Consider the following 14,500-nt stretch of genomic DNA (forward strand, 5'->3'; position numbering starts at 1 on the left):
ATGTACAAATTATTAATTTATAATCACATCACTAATTTAAAAGGATTAAAATTTTAAATTCATAAATTTCAAATCATGACTCTGTGTAAAAAGAGGCTATACTATAGTTTTGATTGTTTCATTATCTTAAGATTTGGGGTATAACACTCAAAAAACATCACATGATGTCAGAAATATAATTGTGCTATACTTGCACGAAAATGTTGAATTGTATAACGGTCTCATACGAGTTGGGTAACATTTGTCAAGAGCTAGGACAAGTGCCACTGGCCAAGATGAAGTTGAAAACATATCGTTAGAAAATATCAAACCCTTCTAATAAATTGTGGAAACTAAGGAGTAACCCAGGGACCTTTTATTTTCAAAATTGCTGCATCAATAAGGTCACTTTCAACTTTTTCTCTTGACTATAATCATTAGAGTGTGATAGTTGAGGAGCCCCCTCCACTCTGCATTTCCAAAAAAAAAAAACAAAAAAAAAGGAAAAGGAAAGAAAAGAAAGTGATAATCTGCATAAGAAGACAATGATATTAAGCTGATCAAGTCTTTAAATTCACAAAGCAATTTCCTCACAATGGTCTATGGAATTCGCATGACGTCTCAAGTCCCTATAACTATTTTAGGATCAGGTATAACATGATGAGGATAATATTTTAGTACTATCAATTTTATTTGTAAATATTTATTCGCATAAGGTATTTACACCTAATCAATCATTTTAACTTTAGCTAACTAATAATTAAGGTAAGAATTTATATCGCTTATTCATGATTAGATAATAATTTTTTGTATGAAATATCTTAGATTTATTGATTGATCGTAAACACTCAATGCCGATAAATTTTTAACCAATTTATTTATATGTAGGGTATTCTTTCACATTGTTATGTTACTTAAGAGGTAATTATAATAAGTAATTATTCCTGATAAGTGACATCGATACCATACAAATATGACAAGTAATCTATTACATTAAAATAAATTGAAATATATTATAGGATAAACATTGTTTACACTATGAGTTAAAGGCAAAAGTTTATTCGTATTCTGTGTTCATATCAAGCCAATATATACAAGCAAGACATATGTTTATATGTAGATCTTTAGCACTTAATGAAGCTTAGTTAACATGTACTCTCACGATCTCATTCACTTAACTATAATAAATTTATATGTGTTGATATAAACACCTGATACAAGTGAGTATTAATTTAAGTAGGAGTTTGGACACGCAATTTTATCTCATGATTTGTCATGAGATAAAATTTCAAATCATCTAAAAAAAAAGGGATGAATTGAAATTTCAAATCTTAATTTCAAACCATGTAAAATAAAGAGCCGACCTCCTAACTACTTTGCACCCAATAGTACAAACGTGAAGCTGTGAAAAGAAACATAGGGTCAAGTTAATTGATTTTACAGTCACAATGACCCTTCATGGAATATAGACTATCAATTATTTAACTCAACAAATCAAATCAAAGTGGGGGCACCTTAGAACAAATCAGTATATATCTACCTATCTATAACCAAATTGTTCCTACACCGAATTGACAACCACACAATTTTGGACGGTCAATACACAAACACATAAAATTACATTGAAAAAGTGGGTTTATTAGGATTCTATATATGTAACATTAGAAAGCAATGGAAGGGCATGGGCCATTCTTTTTTCCACTAGAATAATAATCAAATTTAACCACGTTTGGAAATGTCTAGTTCTATCTAGTATTCATGTTTGGTCTCCACTTTAATAATTTTTAGTCTTCTATGTACATCAAGAAATGATGAATTGTCGTGCCTCTTTAATGGTATTTTGCCTAAATCCCATTATTATATCCACCTGTCTCCCATAATCAGTCATCTACTGAAAAAGATATTTTCAACGTGACAACTGTAATATTAGAAGGGACATGTAATTAATTGCATATACTTTCCTATATTATTGTTAGTTGATTAAAATTAAAGAAGTTTCAAATTTAATTGGAGAAAATCTGAGTATATAGGATACATGAGTTCATTCTCACCATTAAGAGTTGTGATGAGATAGATATGATTCCTCCTTAATACTCTTTTCGGATAAAAAAAAAGAGTTCACTTAGCCATTTGTACACCCCTTAAAAAATACTAACTCTTAGATAAAAATAGGTAATTTGACTAAACTACCCTTAATCAAATAGGCATTGAAATTTGATCATATAACACTTAATAGGGGCAAATATGGAAAAATAAGGTTAATTTTTTCTTGATTTGCTAAGTGGACTCTTTTTTTCATTAAAAAAAAAAGGCTAAGTGAACTCTTTTTTTGATCCGGAGGGAGTAATATATTTCGAGTTCGAAAGAATTAAAAAAGAAGAATGAATTTTACACAAATAACAGGTTGGATTCACTATTTATTTTTCACAGCCGGGATACATAGATTGTATACAATTATGCATATATTCTACATAAATTATACATATATTATATACCCACTATTCTTAGTTTAAGCGGTTAAGTGAGCCGCTATTTAGATTACTTCGTCATGAAAAATAATCCCGGTAGGAACACCTCCCCCTTTAATAAACTTTACACGGCGCAAATCAGAACCCTAAAATAGATAACAAACACCGAATCGAAAACAAAAGAAAAGAGTTCTCTCTGAAAATTCTTTTGGATCATAGCTTCCATTTATTGTGGTATTGAGACTTTGTTTAGAAAATTTACTAACACAGAAAAGGTGAAAAAGAGAAAAAAATTGAGTCTACTTCACGAAAGGACTCGGCCCAATGGACGACCCATTTGTATGGTTAATTAGAGTTTGTCGTGGATACATATTTCTTATTATATACCTTTTGTTATAAACCATTTGTCAAGTTGTAATTTGGATGTATTATTAATGATTATACAACTAGAAGTGTATATTATACGACTTGCACATTAAGTGATAAATACAACTTGCACTTGCAAGTTGTATCTTAGTTGTAGCAAGTTGTATCATAGTTGTATATTAGTTGTGCCAAGTTGTGTCCAAGTTATATAACAACTTGTACAAATTGTATATGTTATAGGTTGAGAGACAAAACTCTTCTATAAATACGGAGCTTTGCCTTCTCATTTGTAACACCAAGAAATGTGATAATACTCTCTCTACAATGTTATTGGTTTGCTTCTGTTAGTTATTTTCAATTATATATCATTTCATAACACCTTTTTCTTAGTTTTATTTGTTAGTGAACAATTGTCAATACCGTACCAAATTGATTTTGTTTAGTTTAATACAATCGTTTTGTCTTTGCTCAGTCTTTACTCCTCTGCCATAATAATTTTTTTATGATATTAGAGCAGTAACATTTACTTATTTTCTTCCCGTTAAATTAATGATCGTCCATCATAGAATTTTTGCATACGTTGGCAATAATTCTGAGGAGACAACTTTTTTTTTTAACTTGTTTTTTCAGGAGAAGGGAAAATGGGGAGGGGATTACAACGTAGGAATTCGAACCCTCACCAACAAAGTGAAAGTTCAGGTAGCCAACCGACTGAGCTACTAGATTCCTACCCGGAGACAACATTTTACTCATCACTTATCAGTAAATATTTTAATTCTATTTGAAATTTACCCTACATCATATTAGTTTACTATGATAAATTGAAGTGAAAATATGTATTAATGATTAATTATAATTTAATGATAATGTTGAATGTAAAGACACATGTGACGACATATTCATCTGGCTGATATAAACACAGTTATTTTGTCTGGTTGAAAATAGTCGACCGGCTGCTTCACTCAAGCAGCACTCAAACGAAAGAATAAGCAAGTGGAAAAATGAATTGGTTATCCATACAGAGAAAGAAAGTCTTCTTCTAGTTCCGCTTCTTGCTCTTCCATTTCAGAAAGACTTATCGGAAATCGCCAGTTGGATTGATCAAACTCTATACATCGTGTTACCACTTAACAGAGTCCTGTGTTTTTAATACACAGTCGCTACCCCCGGTATGTGCCGCTGTGACCCAGTGAGTAACTTTTTTGCCTTAATTGTTGTACTTGATTAACAGTCAAAACAGGTTATAGTAATTGCCAAGTCTCAGGTCGTATCATGTCAAAAATGTGAAGCCCTCATTTAAACTGATTTTGAATAAATAAGAGGATTGTTTGGGCCTCTTTGTTGTGCAATTTTAGATCAGAAGGAATAGATGAGATGAAAATATATGCGGTCCATTTCCTTGGGTGCTGTTCTAAAGTTAGCTCACTGTAAAAGGATTTGGCATGGCAAGGGTAACCCTTTTATATTTTACAATTTACACTATATAACTTGAACCATAACTACGTTTGCCTAATATTAGAGATTTTATAATATTAATAATGCATGGAGACTAGAGTAGACCCACAGGTTGATTAACCAAAGCTTCTTTTTATTTAGTACAAACAACATAAGCACACATGAAATTTCTACTACCACCACTTTATAGACAAAGCTTCAACATAAAAATTACAACACTTCCCACTGCAACATTATTAGACAGAAACAGGAAAATTAAAGTTAGTACCATATTTACTAGTAGTAGCTACTTCAAGTCTACAACCATGAAGGTTTATCATTATTTCTATTTAGGTACCACTTAAAATACACAACCGTGCAAGCATATACATTAATTATCTAACTTCAAGAGCAACCGAAAGCTATTTGTTCCGCATAATTCAGTAGCTTTAGAACTTGCCAGCATCGATCTGTATCATGTCCTCGATCCTTTAGGAACAGTGCCCCCATCACCATTGTTGAAGTCTTGCCTAGGTTTATAATGGTGATTATTCACATTTGTACTTCCTTCCTGCCAAACACCATTATCATCGTCTTCTTTATTGTCGATTAATTTTCTGCTCGTGGCCAAGCTAGAAGTCATCACCAACATAACTAAAACAACCACAATGAACCTCATAACTATTGTACCCTTCATATTTTGTACCCTGCAAATCAAGAATGATAAATAAATTAAACCATACGTTTAGTCATATATTGGGACGATGCAACTAATCAAAAACGTGAATATATGCTTTTGTAGTAAAGATATATAAGAACATGATTATCGATAACTTCCATAATAATAATAAAAAAAAGAGGACTAATTAGGGCTTATGGATCATCAACACACCGGCTAAGAAAAAACAGGTAAATTAAGATACGCCTTTCAACTATCATGTCTTAATTAAGCACGAGAGTTTTGTTCCAGTTTCGTGGAAATACAAGTAGAAAAGGGAATAAAATATAATGATAATTTGATTGTTTGTTGCAAAACAATTCAAAAAAAATAAAGATGTATCATAAATCTCTTCACACTTATTCCAAGCTCAAAGTATCATTTATCAAATAAGAATCCCCTCTGTTACATGGTTTCTTTTTCTTGAAGCATCGTTTAATTAACCAAAAAAATTGTTTGCATGACGGGATGATTTTCTTCTCTTATAATGGCACAATATATATACTATCTAATGCTATGAAATTTAATCTTACCTGGCTAAAGACAAGAAGAACTAAAGGATATATATTTGAAGTTAATTTGCTGTGAGGTATATGAAATTTCTTACGTTGTTTATATAGTTGAATCTAGCTAGAGATCATGTAATTACTATTCATCTTATCTAATTTAGAAATGGGAACTCCACCAAATGAGGCAAAAATAAGTGGGATTGCCATATTAGACAAATAAATGATGGTATTTTTCCGTGGTTTCCTACTGGGTGTTCGGTACTTGTTTTAGGTCCCGAATAATCCAGATTCACGCTTGAAAGTTTCATTTTAGGGGATAAAGCTTCCTACCAAAGACGACTTCATCCCTAGGACTCGAACCTAAAATGTTTAGTTATAGATAGAGGAATACTTAACTCAACGACGTGCTAAATGGTGAATTTTAAGGAAATATCATCTGCATTTTGATATATTAATTAAAATTTAACCCCACATTAATGTCAGTGGGTTTTATGATAAACCAAAAGTCAACTAGTAACAGTTGTATTACTGTATTACTACATGCCTAATTATGACTAACATAATCTCTGATGTTTCTTTGGGATTTATCTATATCTATGTTGTGATTGAATCCTATTCTAGACGAGTTTATGATATATATATTGTTAGTGTAAATAACTTTTTATATTTTCAAGTCTTTCGAAATAAATTTACATGTAAACCTCATTTAAATGTGAGATTTGTAATTTTCAAAATAAGGCTAGTGTATGAGTAAAAATTGCAACTAACAGGTGGACCAACATATGGCTGACACATGTCAGTTAAGGCAATGACGTAGAAAGACCTAACGGTAATGCCGAGCATAGTAATTACGGAGAGGTAGCTAATACCGATGACATGGTCAACGAAGAGAACATCAACAGGAACAACATACGAGATCCTATTGATTACGCATTAAATAGAATTAATGCAGTAACGGCGAAACGGTTTCTGACAGCCAGAATCAAGGAATTAAATGACAATCAATTCAACAATTAATGATTGTCGTTACCTACTCACAACGGGAAAAGCACCAGACATGACCAAATACCTATAATAGTACTTTCACTTGTATACCTGGGCATCGAATACTCACTAAAAAGAAGAGACTATTCTTGATTACTTTCTGCTTATTATTATTATTATTATTATTATTATTTGATCATCAAGCTCTTGTTCATTCTTGGCAAAGGAGAAGTCCATTACTGTTATTCATCATAATTGGCATAAGTTCACTCTTTCTTTTTATTTACTATTTCTTTATAAATTTTTCAGTAACTTGCTTGTATTAATTCAACTATTTTTATCAAATTATTATCAACTGTGGTTAACCTTATTTAACTTTCAATACAAATTTAACTATTTGATCAAAGTACGATTTTTTACTCAAACAGCTAGTTACCACTACAACAGACAAAAATGATCATAGTTTGAAAATTCTTTCTAGACATATGGAACTTGCATGATTAAAATCGTCCATTTTCAAATGCATAGTAATTTGCACTCTGCCTAGTTGTTGTTCTAAAACAAATAAAAAAAATAAAATTATGATCAATTATTTGTCATGCTTCTCCGCCGCAAAAAAAATTGAATGGACTAATTTTGGCATCCAATTTGACAACTAATTATGTTCATTTGCCTTTTGATGAGTCCTTTTGCAATATAACAAAGAGAAAAAATACCTAGGAAGGGATATATGACTTTCCAATTTCGTCCACTTTTATCATGAGTTAATTGTTTGTATGATCTGGGAATTTTGTTCCGATGAGGAAAAAAGTAAACTATGAGTAAATATATTGTTATAAAAAAGTAATTTTACTAGGTAATTTTTATAGTTTGGATGACCATAGAAGTAACTAACTCTTCCTATTAGCATAGTAATTATTTCTCTGATGATACCTCTATCGAAATCCGGGACAATGTTATGGAGTTCAACTCATACGGTTGAAATTTCAGGACCCTGAAGGAATTTGTAAAGATTCTAGAGTGCAAACTTATAAAGGTGAACTCAAATAGTCAAACACATGAAAGTTTTCGGAAATATGAATGGATAAAAATTGAAACTTCATATTTTATTTTGAAATTTGAACCGTATCAGTTTTAACTCCAAGAACATTTCTCATAGTCCTGTACTTCAAGTTGCATGGTGAATATCCAAAGTTTTAAGAGTTTTTTAAATTTTCATATTAAAAAGTGGCTAAAGTTTAATTAATACTATTAAAATGCTAGCCAAAATTTGATGGCAATTTGTAGTCTTTAATTTTTGTCCCTTTAACTTTTTGTCCTTAGCCTAAAATACCCCAAGGTTCTGGGTTCGAATCCAACTTAATCACAAAAGAAAAAATCGCAAGACAAAGTTTCTTAGCAAAATTAGACTTATTCAAGCAAAAGTAACTGTTGTAGAATTCCAACAGAGCAAAAAATAAAAAAGGCAAACCTTTGCCTTATAAAGCACTGCCTTATAAGAAAGAATTTTCGCGAAGCGAATCCGTGCAAAAAAAAAAAAAAAGAAATTAAAAAGTGACCAAATGTCCATTTCTCCTACTTTGAGAGGGCCAATTTGCACGATTGTACTTCATACGGACTGGTCTTTAATTTTTATATCTCAATTCGCTGGTCTTTAATTTTTGTCCTTCGCTTAAAAAGGCGTTCGAAAATACCTCGAGATTATGAGTTCGAAACCAAGCATAGTCGCAAATAATAATAATTTCGCAAGGCATAGGTTCATAGAACCTATTCAGTCAAAGTTACATAGAACCTATGCCCCGAGATGGCAGACTTTGCCTTGTAAGACAAATTTTTTGCAAAAGTCTTGCCTTGCGATTTTTTATTTTTTTGATTGAGATCAGCAACTTTTACCTTGTGATTTTTTCTGTTTTGTTTTTTTCACTGAGCTGAGGTTCGAGTCCAGAATCTCAGTATATTCTCAGCTACTTTTTTAAGCGAAGGTAAAAAATTAAAGACCACAAAAAGAAAGACAATCCGCGCAAAAATAATAAAAATAAAAAAAAAAGCTTTGACAAGTCTTACAACCCAGTGGGCTCATTGACATGTTAATATAGTTGGATTGGATTGGGCCTGTTCAGCAAAACAAGTCCTCCAGCTCCCCTATATATTTGTTCTTCACAAAGCTTTGAAGAAAAGAAGAGCTGCATACGAATTGAAGACGAACAACAACGAAAAAAGAGTGAAAAATGAATGCACCGGATCGTTACGAACGATTTGTTGTACCAGAAGGCGTTAAAAAGTAACTACTTCATTTTTCTCAATACTCTTTTACCTTCTTTTTTTAATGGGTGTAATTTTTTTTTAATTTTTTTTTTGGGTTAGGGTTTCGTATGAGAGGGATACGAAGATAATGAATGCAGCAACATTTACTGTTGAAAGAGAAGACCACACTATTGGCAACATTGTTCGCATGTAAGTGAACACACTAATTACTCTCTTTTTTTTTTTTTTTGTTTGGTCTATTTCTATTGTAAGTTTTATGTTACTTTTATAAATGTTATAAAAAATGAGAAATTTTGACTCCCCCCCCCCCCCCCCCCCCCCCCCTCCCCCGAATTTGTTAAATGCTGAGGTGGATGGTGGGTGAGGTGGGGGGGGGGGGTTGGTAGTGGGGGTGTGGGGTTAGGCCGTGATGGGGGTAGAGTTGGTTTGGGGTGAGCGTGGTGTGGTGGTGGGTGGTGTGGGGTGAAGGAAAATATTTTAGGGAAATTTATGCTCTATGTCTATTGGGAGAAAATATTTACACGCTTTAGCCCATATTTTGAGTTTGTTATCCAGTTTAGCTCGTATTTGTGTATAAACACCTTTTTATAAACTTTATACAAGGTTGATGGTGGGTGGCTAACTGGATTAAACAGTATTGTGCCTGAAAGATGATGCATGACAGTCTTCACCACTATGTATTTGAATATGAATGACCTATTACCAGAAATCAAATCCATGTGATGATGGGGTAGTATGATTCACAGTGAACCATTGAGCATTTTTGTTACATTCCAAATCATTGTATCCTTGTAATATAACTCGCTTTTCAATTGAAATCTTCATAGTTGATTTTCATATAACTAAGACTTGTCTGGGCACGATTTGTGTATCTGTAAGTTTTGATCGAAGAAATTGACTACTTGGATAAAAACAAGTTTTTTTTCCCCTATATATAGTGCCATCCCAAGATGAGAATGCTAGAAGATTTTAATCACCAATTGAGAAATGAAAGATTTCAATCTGGTTAAATTTCATATAAATCTCAATTCCATTTGTATACACACTTTCAACCACCTACTTTTAATCTGATAATCTATTTTGAGCTATCATTTACTAAAGATAATGAACATGACTCAACAAACAAGGAGTTGCTGGTTTCTCCATTCTTGGTGCAATGAAGAAGTTGAAGAGCAACTTGAACTAAGCAAGAGGATCAATGCTTTGTGAAGATCTTCAGCAGTTGCACCTTTCTTGATTAGTGAAACAAGGTACTCCATGAAGGCTGAATCACACAGTAATTTAATAGGACCGCCACTTGGCAGACCAAACTCTTCTTCAGACATATTTAAAAGTTGCAAAATGAGCTCATTTTCTAGACAAGCCAATGGAATCACAAAGTGCTTTTGATCAGTTGTGTACACTACAAACTGGCCTTTTCCGGCCATAAATGATGAAGATGTACTACAACTGTCTGCATCGCTTCTATTTCTTGGAAGTGAAATCCTCTTCCTCTGCTTGGCTGCAAACTTCTGCCATTTCCTAGCCATCTTGATATGTTTCTTAGCACTTAGCATTGTTTTTTCTCTTGAAGATTGGAAACAAGAAAGTTAGAGACGCTTGATAGCTGAATAGATAATGCTTGTGGTTGATGAGGAAAAGGCTTTTTTCTGAGAGGAATGAGAATTAGCAGCTTTTTTTTTTATTGGTAATTGTTAATATGGCTTCTGCACTGAAGCAAAAGATCTCTATGATTTTGGTAAAGAATAGTGTGTGTGTACGTGTAACAGACAAAAAAAGTAATGAACCAACGAAGGTCACGACAGAACAGTAAATAGTTCTTCATTTTTAATGAGAAATTTTAGCTTTTTTATTTTATTTTTACCCGGTGTCTATACTCATATTGAAACCTGATTATATTTAGATTAGAGCGGGTAAGACCTCATTCGAGGAGAAGAACTCTCTATCAAGAATTTTTTCATACTCAGAGCTCGAACCAGTAACCTCTAATTAAGGAACGAGCGCAGCTCCATCCGCTGCACTAGATCCTTTAATGGTAGAAATTTTGATTTTGAACCTCTAGGGAATTGTCTTTATTAGAGTAGTGTTTTCTCCTTTCATATGAAAATTTCAAAGTAAATTCAAATTTAATAGGGACCTCAATCAAGTACTCTCTCTGTTTCAGACTAAGTACTTTTACTGTTAGCTTGATTACCTATCTTAATAAAACTACTTACTCATAGAAAGTAAGAAATATTTTTATTAATTTACTCTTAAGCAAATGTTTTAAAAAGTAGTTTTTAATGATTATTTGGTTAAGTACGTAAAACTTTAGTTATTTACATAAGGATAAAAATTGAAAGAAAAAATTTGATATTGATTTTGTGAAACATTATTTATTTTGAATAAAATTTAAAAAGTAAAAACACCACTAATTATGAAATTGAGATAACATTGACATCGGGCAATTTTTTTTTTCTTTTTTAAGTACTCCCTCCTTCCATTTTTGCTTGTTTGCTTTAATGAGTCATAAATAAAATGACAATTTTACTATATCATCTCTAATTATTATAATTCATCTAATATTAAAATTAATCAAACATATTTTAAAAGTTATGCAGTCACTAACAATTCATTTAAATTTCTAATTTAATAACTAATAATCAAAATAAAATAAATATAAAATAATAAATTATTTTTTAATTTTATAAATTGGACAAGTAAAATCAGACGGAGAGAATAGTAAAGAAGGCCCCCTGAGCGCACTCTCCGAGAAAGCTATTAAATCTAACAGGTGACGCAAATCATTACTATCCCTGCTCGTAGGTTATTACTATTGTCTTCTTTCTTCATTTGAGTTGAAAATAAATGTATATCTCCTTCTACTGTTTTCAATAGGTAAGTATTAATTGGCTTACAAGCCGTATGAATTTCTGTAAAAGCTTCTGCACATACATAAACATTCACTTTCTTCGTTTACACAGTTGAGTTATTTGACTATTAAATAGTGGAGTACATCGTTGAATAGCCTCTGTTTCTACGTAAAATTTCGAAGAAAAAAAAAAAGCCATAAGTATTCCTGCACCATAAAGAAATAGATTTTGTATATGACGCTACTCTAAAAGCTAGCTCAAATGGAAGAAGATTGTCTTAGTCATGTAAGGAAATCAATTAACCATTTCATATCCGATATGAAACTCTTAACACTCCTTCGCATGCTCAGACCTCGTTAACTGGAGCGTGAACAGTATAATGGGGCCTAACATCGGTTAACAAAGAATTGGAATGGTTTGGTTTGTTACCATGTAAAAAAATGAATTTTGAGTCTTACACAATCTCAAAAGTTAGCTCAAAGCAAAAAAAATTGCCCAACCCATATAAGGATACCAATTACACACTCCATATCGGATGTGGGTCTCTTAACATGCACTCCGACTAAATTTTCAGTTACACATTTAATCATTGAAGTCTTGTTAGCCGTTGAAATATTATGATGTAGCGTATGTATCTCCTTTATAATCACAACGTGTTTAAATAATATACATAATCAGGATAAATAATTTTTACACCGTCAAATTACCCGCAACTACTCTTAAAAGAAAAAGGTATTTTGCCTCTAAAATCTGTTAAAGGTCCCGATGTGCTTTCTGATTAACTATTTTCTTTTTGTCCTTTTACTTTGCTTACATGTACTCTTGTGTAAAAGGAAAAGAACCCTAAATTTAATTGATTTGACAGAAACAATATTGAGAAAATATAGCACTCATTGCCGCGTTTGGATTTAGTTTTTTTTCTTTTCTTTTTCTGTATAGGTTTTTCGAAAACTCAACAAAGTATAGTGTTTTTTTCTCTTAATTTCTGTTTTACTTGAGTTGACCCAAATAATGAGAGGCTTTTAGTTTTGTTTCTGCTAATATACAAAACCTTCTTTCTGCCCAAATTAACTGTTCTACCTTTTGTGCTAGATGCCAACACATTTTCCTAAAACAAAGTTTTTGACATATAATCTATCTCCCAAAACAAAAAACTTACAAGCCCCAAACAACAAATGTATCAAAAGTTTTAACTATATATTTTTTGTAATTTGTAGAGAGTTAGACAGCTACAACAACAACATAGTCAGTATAATTTTATAAATAGGATCTGAAGAGAGTCGAATGTATTCAGATCTTACCTTTACCTTTATGTATTAGAGAGACTGTTTTAGAATAGACCCTCGTCTACAGAGTCAGACAAAAAAAATGATTTTCAAATGTTATCATACTCACATATAATTAAGATTGGAGACCGAATTACCACCTAACATTTTTCTGTTAAACTTCAAAAGTAAAAGCTTTTTAATATAGGTACATAGTAGTTTTTGTTGGATCATTAAGGATATGATCGTTTTGTTTGCTAAACACAACTTGATCATCTAACTGAACAATTGGTTTACTTTCTCGTACGACAATTATATCATCGTTCAAAACGATCCCAGAGAGAAATATCCCATGACATTTGTTATTCCTTTAAATTTAGCTTTAAAATACAGTTCCTTCTACAATAATAGGAATAATTAATATAATAAAGCACTTCTTCCGTCTCAAATTACTTATCATGTTTCGTTTTTCGATAATCAAACTATGTGTACATTTGATCAATATTTTAAAATACATATATTGTCATGATTTGAAATGAAAAAATGAGCTCTTATAGTACTTTTTGTGTAGTTTTTGACTATCTAAATTTTAATGCTAAAATATTTAGTTAATCAAATTCAACTTAATTTCAAAAATTAGTTAAGTAAATTCTTGAGAAGCGAAATATAACAACTAATTTGAAACAAAGATAATATATCTAAAAGAATATTATATCTGTGTACTTTTAACCTTATTGCACGTCTAATTTATTAGTGCTAGTACTTTCTCGTGATGAATGTCCTCTGTGTAAAAGAATTGACCAAAAAACAAAAAAAGAATGTACGCTCAATACACTTTTTAAATTACAACAAAGAGCCTGTTTGGATGGGCTTATGGCTTTAAGCTGAAAACAGCTTATAAGTCAAAAAAAATAAGTTGGGGTAGCCCAACTTATTTTTTTTGGCTTATAAGTTGTTTTCAGCTTATAAGCTGCTTTAGATAAGTTAAGTCAAATTGACTCAATTATTTTTTTGAGCTTATTTTAAACACAAAATGACTTTAAGCTAGTCAGTCAAACACTCAAAAAAGCTAAAAACAGCTTATAAGCCAACTTATAAGCCAATCCAAACGGGCTCAAAGTGATCGCTGTGTATTTTTTGTTTTAGCTCTGGCAAAAGAATAATGCTTCATATCAATTGGAACCTGCTTCATTACTTGTGGTGTAAAATTTGCCCCATTATTGCTAAATTACAAAAATATTCCTATGAATGCTGTTGATTTTCTAAAATACCTTATCCATCTGTATTTTTTATTTTAGATTTAATTTAGTATTATTATTTAATCCATAATGACATTTCTTAGGACTCACGCATAATTATTCTTTGTACAACAATCCCGTATTATTTATTCTTTCACAGAACAGATCTTCATGTATTTATTCTTCATTTTTTAAATTTGTGTATAACAATATCTCGTGTCGTTTATTCTTTCACATAACAATCTTCATATAATATTGTCCATATATTCTTATATTTTTTATATAACAATAGGGGTGGTTTTGTAGGTAGCAAAGAGACAACTTATTATTAATTTCGGCATAAGTTTTATCAAGTTTGGTAGTTAGCTAGGAAGTAAGTTATTCATGTATAAAATTAATGCGACGATAGGTTTGCAATTTAG

The 14,500-nt window shown here is 31.5% G+C and overlaps 1 protein-coding gene and 2 long non-coding RNA genes across 3 annotated transcripts; 1 reads left to right on the forward strand and 2 right to left on the reverse strand.

The window, feature by feature from the left end:
* Positions 1-4,761: 4,761 nt before the first annotated feature.
* On the reverse strand, positions 4,762-5,639 carry LOC132599441 (uncharacterized). Its single transcript, XR_009566823.1, has 2 exons — positions 5,499-5,639; positions 4,762-4,954 (listed from the first exon to the last, which is right to left on the reverse strand). It is a non-coding gene; the product is annotated as an uncharacterized LOC132599441 (long non-coding RNA).
* Positions 5,640-8,581: 2,942 nt separating this feature from the next.
* LOC132599443 (uncharacterized) lies at positions 8,582-9,803 on the forward strand. The gene is made up of 3 exons (XR_009566824.1): positions 8,582-8,739; positions 8,823-8,912; positions 9,327-9,803. It is a non-coding gene; the product is annotated as an uncharacterized LOC132599443 (long non-coding RNA).
* Positions 9,804-9,838: 35 nt separating this feature from the next.
* LOC132599442 (auxin-responsive protein SAUR68-like) lies at positions 9,839-10,554 on the reverse strand. Its single transcript, XM_060312817.1, has one exon. It carries the CDS (start codon positions 10,277-10,279, stop codon positions 9,839-9,841), a length of 441 nt encoding a protein of 146 aa, XP_060168800.1. The 5' UTR covers positions 10,280-10,554.
* Between the last annotated feature and the right edge of the window lie 3,946 nt (positions 10,555-14,500).

This window comes from Lycium barbarum, chromosome 6 (genome assembly GCF_019175385.1).
Source record: "Lycium barbarum isolate Lr01 chromosome 6, ASM1917538v2, whole genome shotgun sequence".
Classification (NCBI taxonomy): Eukaryota; Viridiplantae; Streptophyta; class Magnoliopsida; order Solanales; family Solanaceae; genus Lycium; species Lycium barbarum.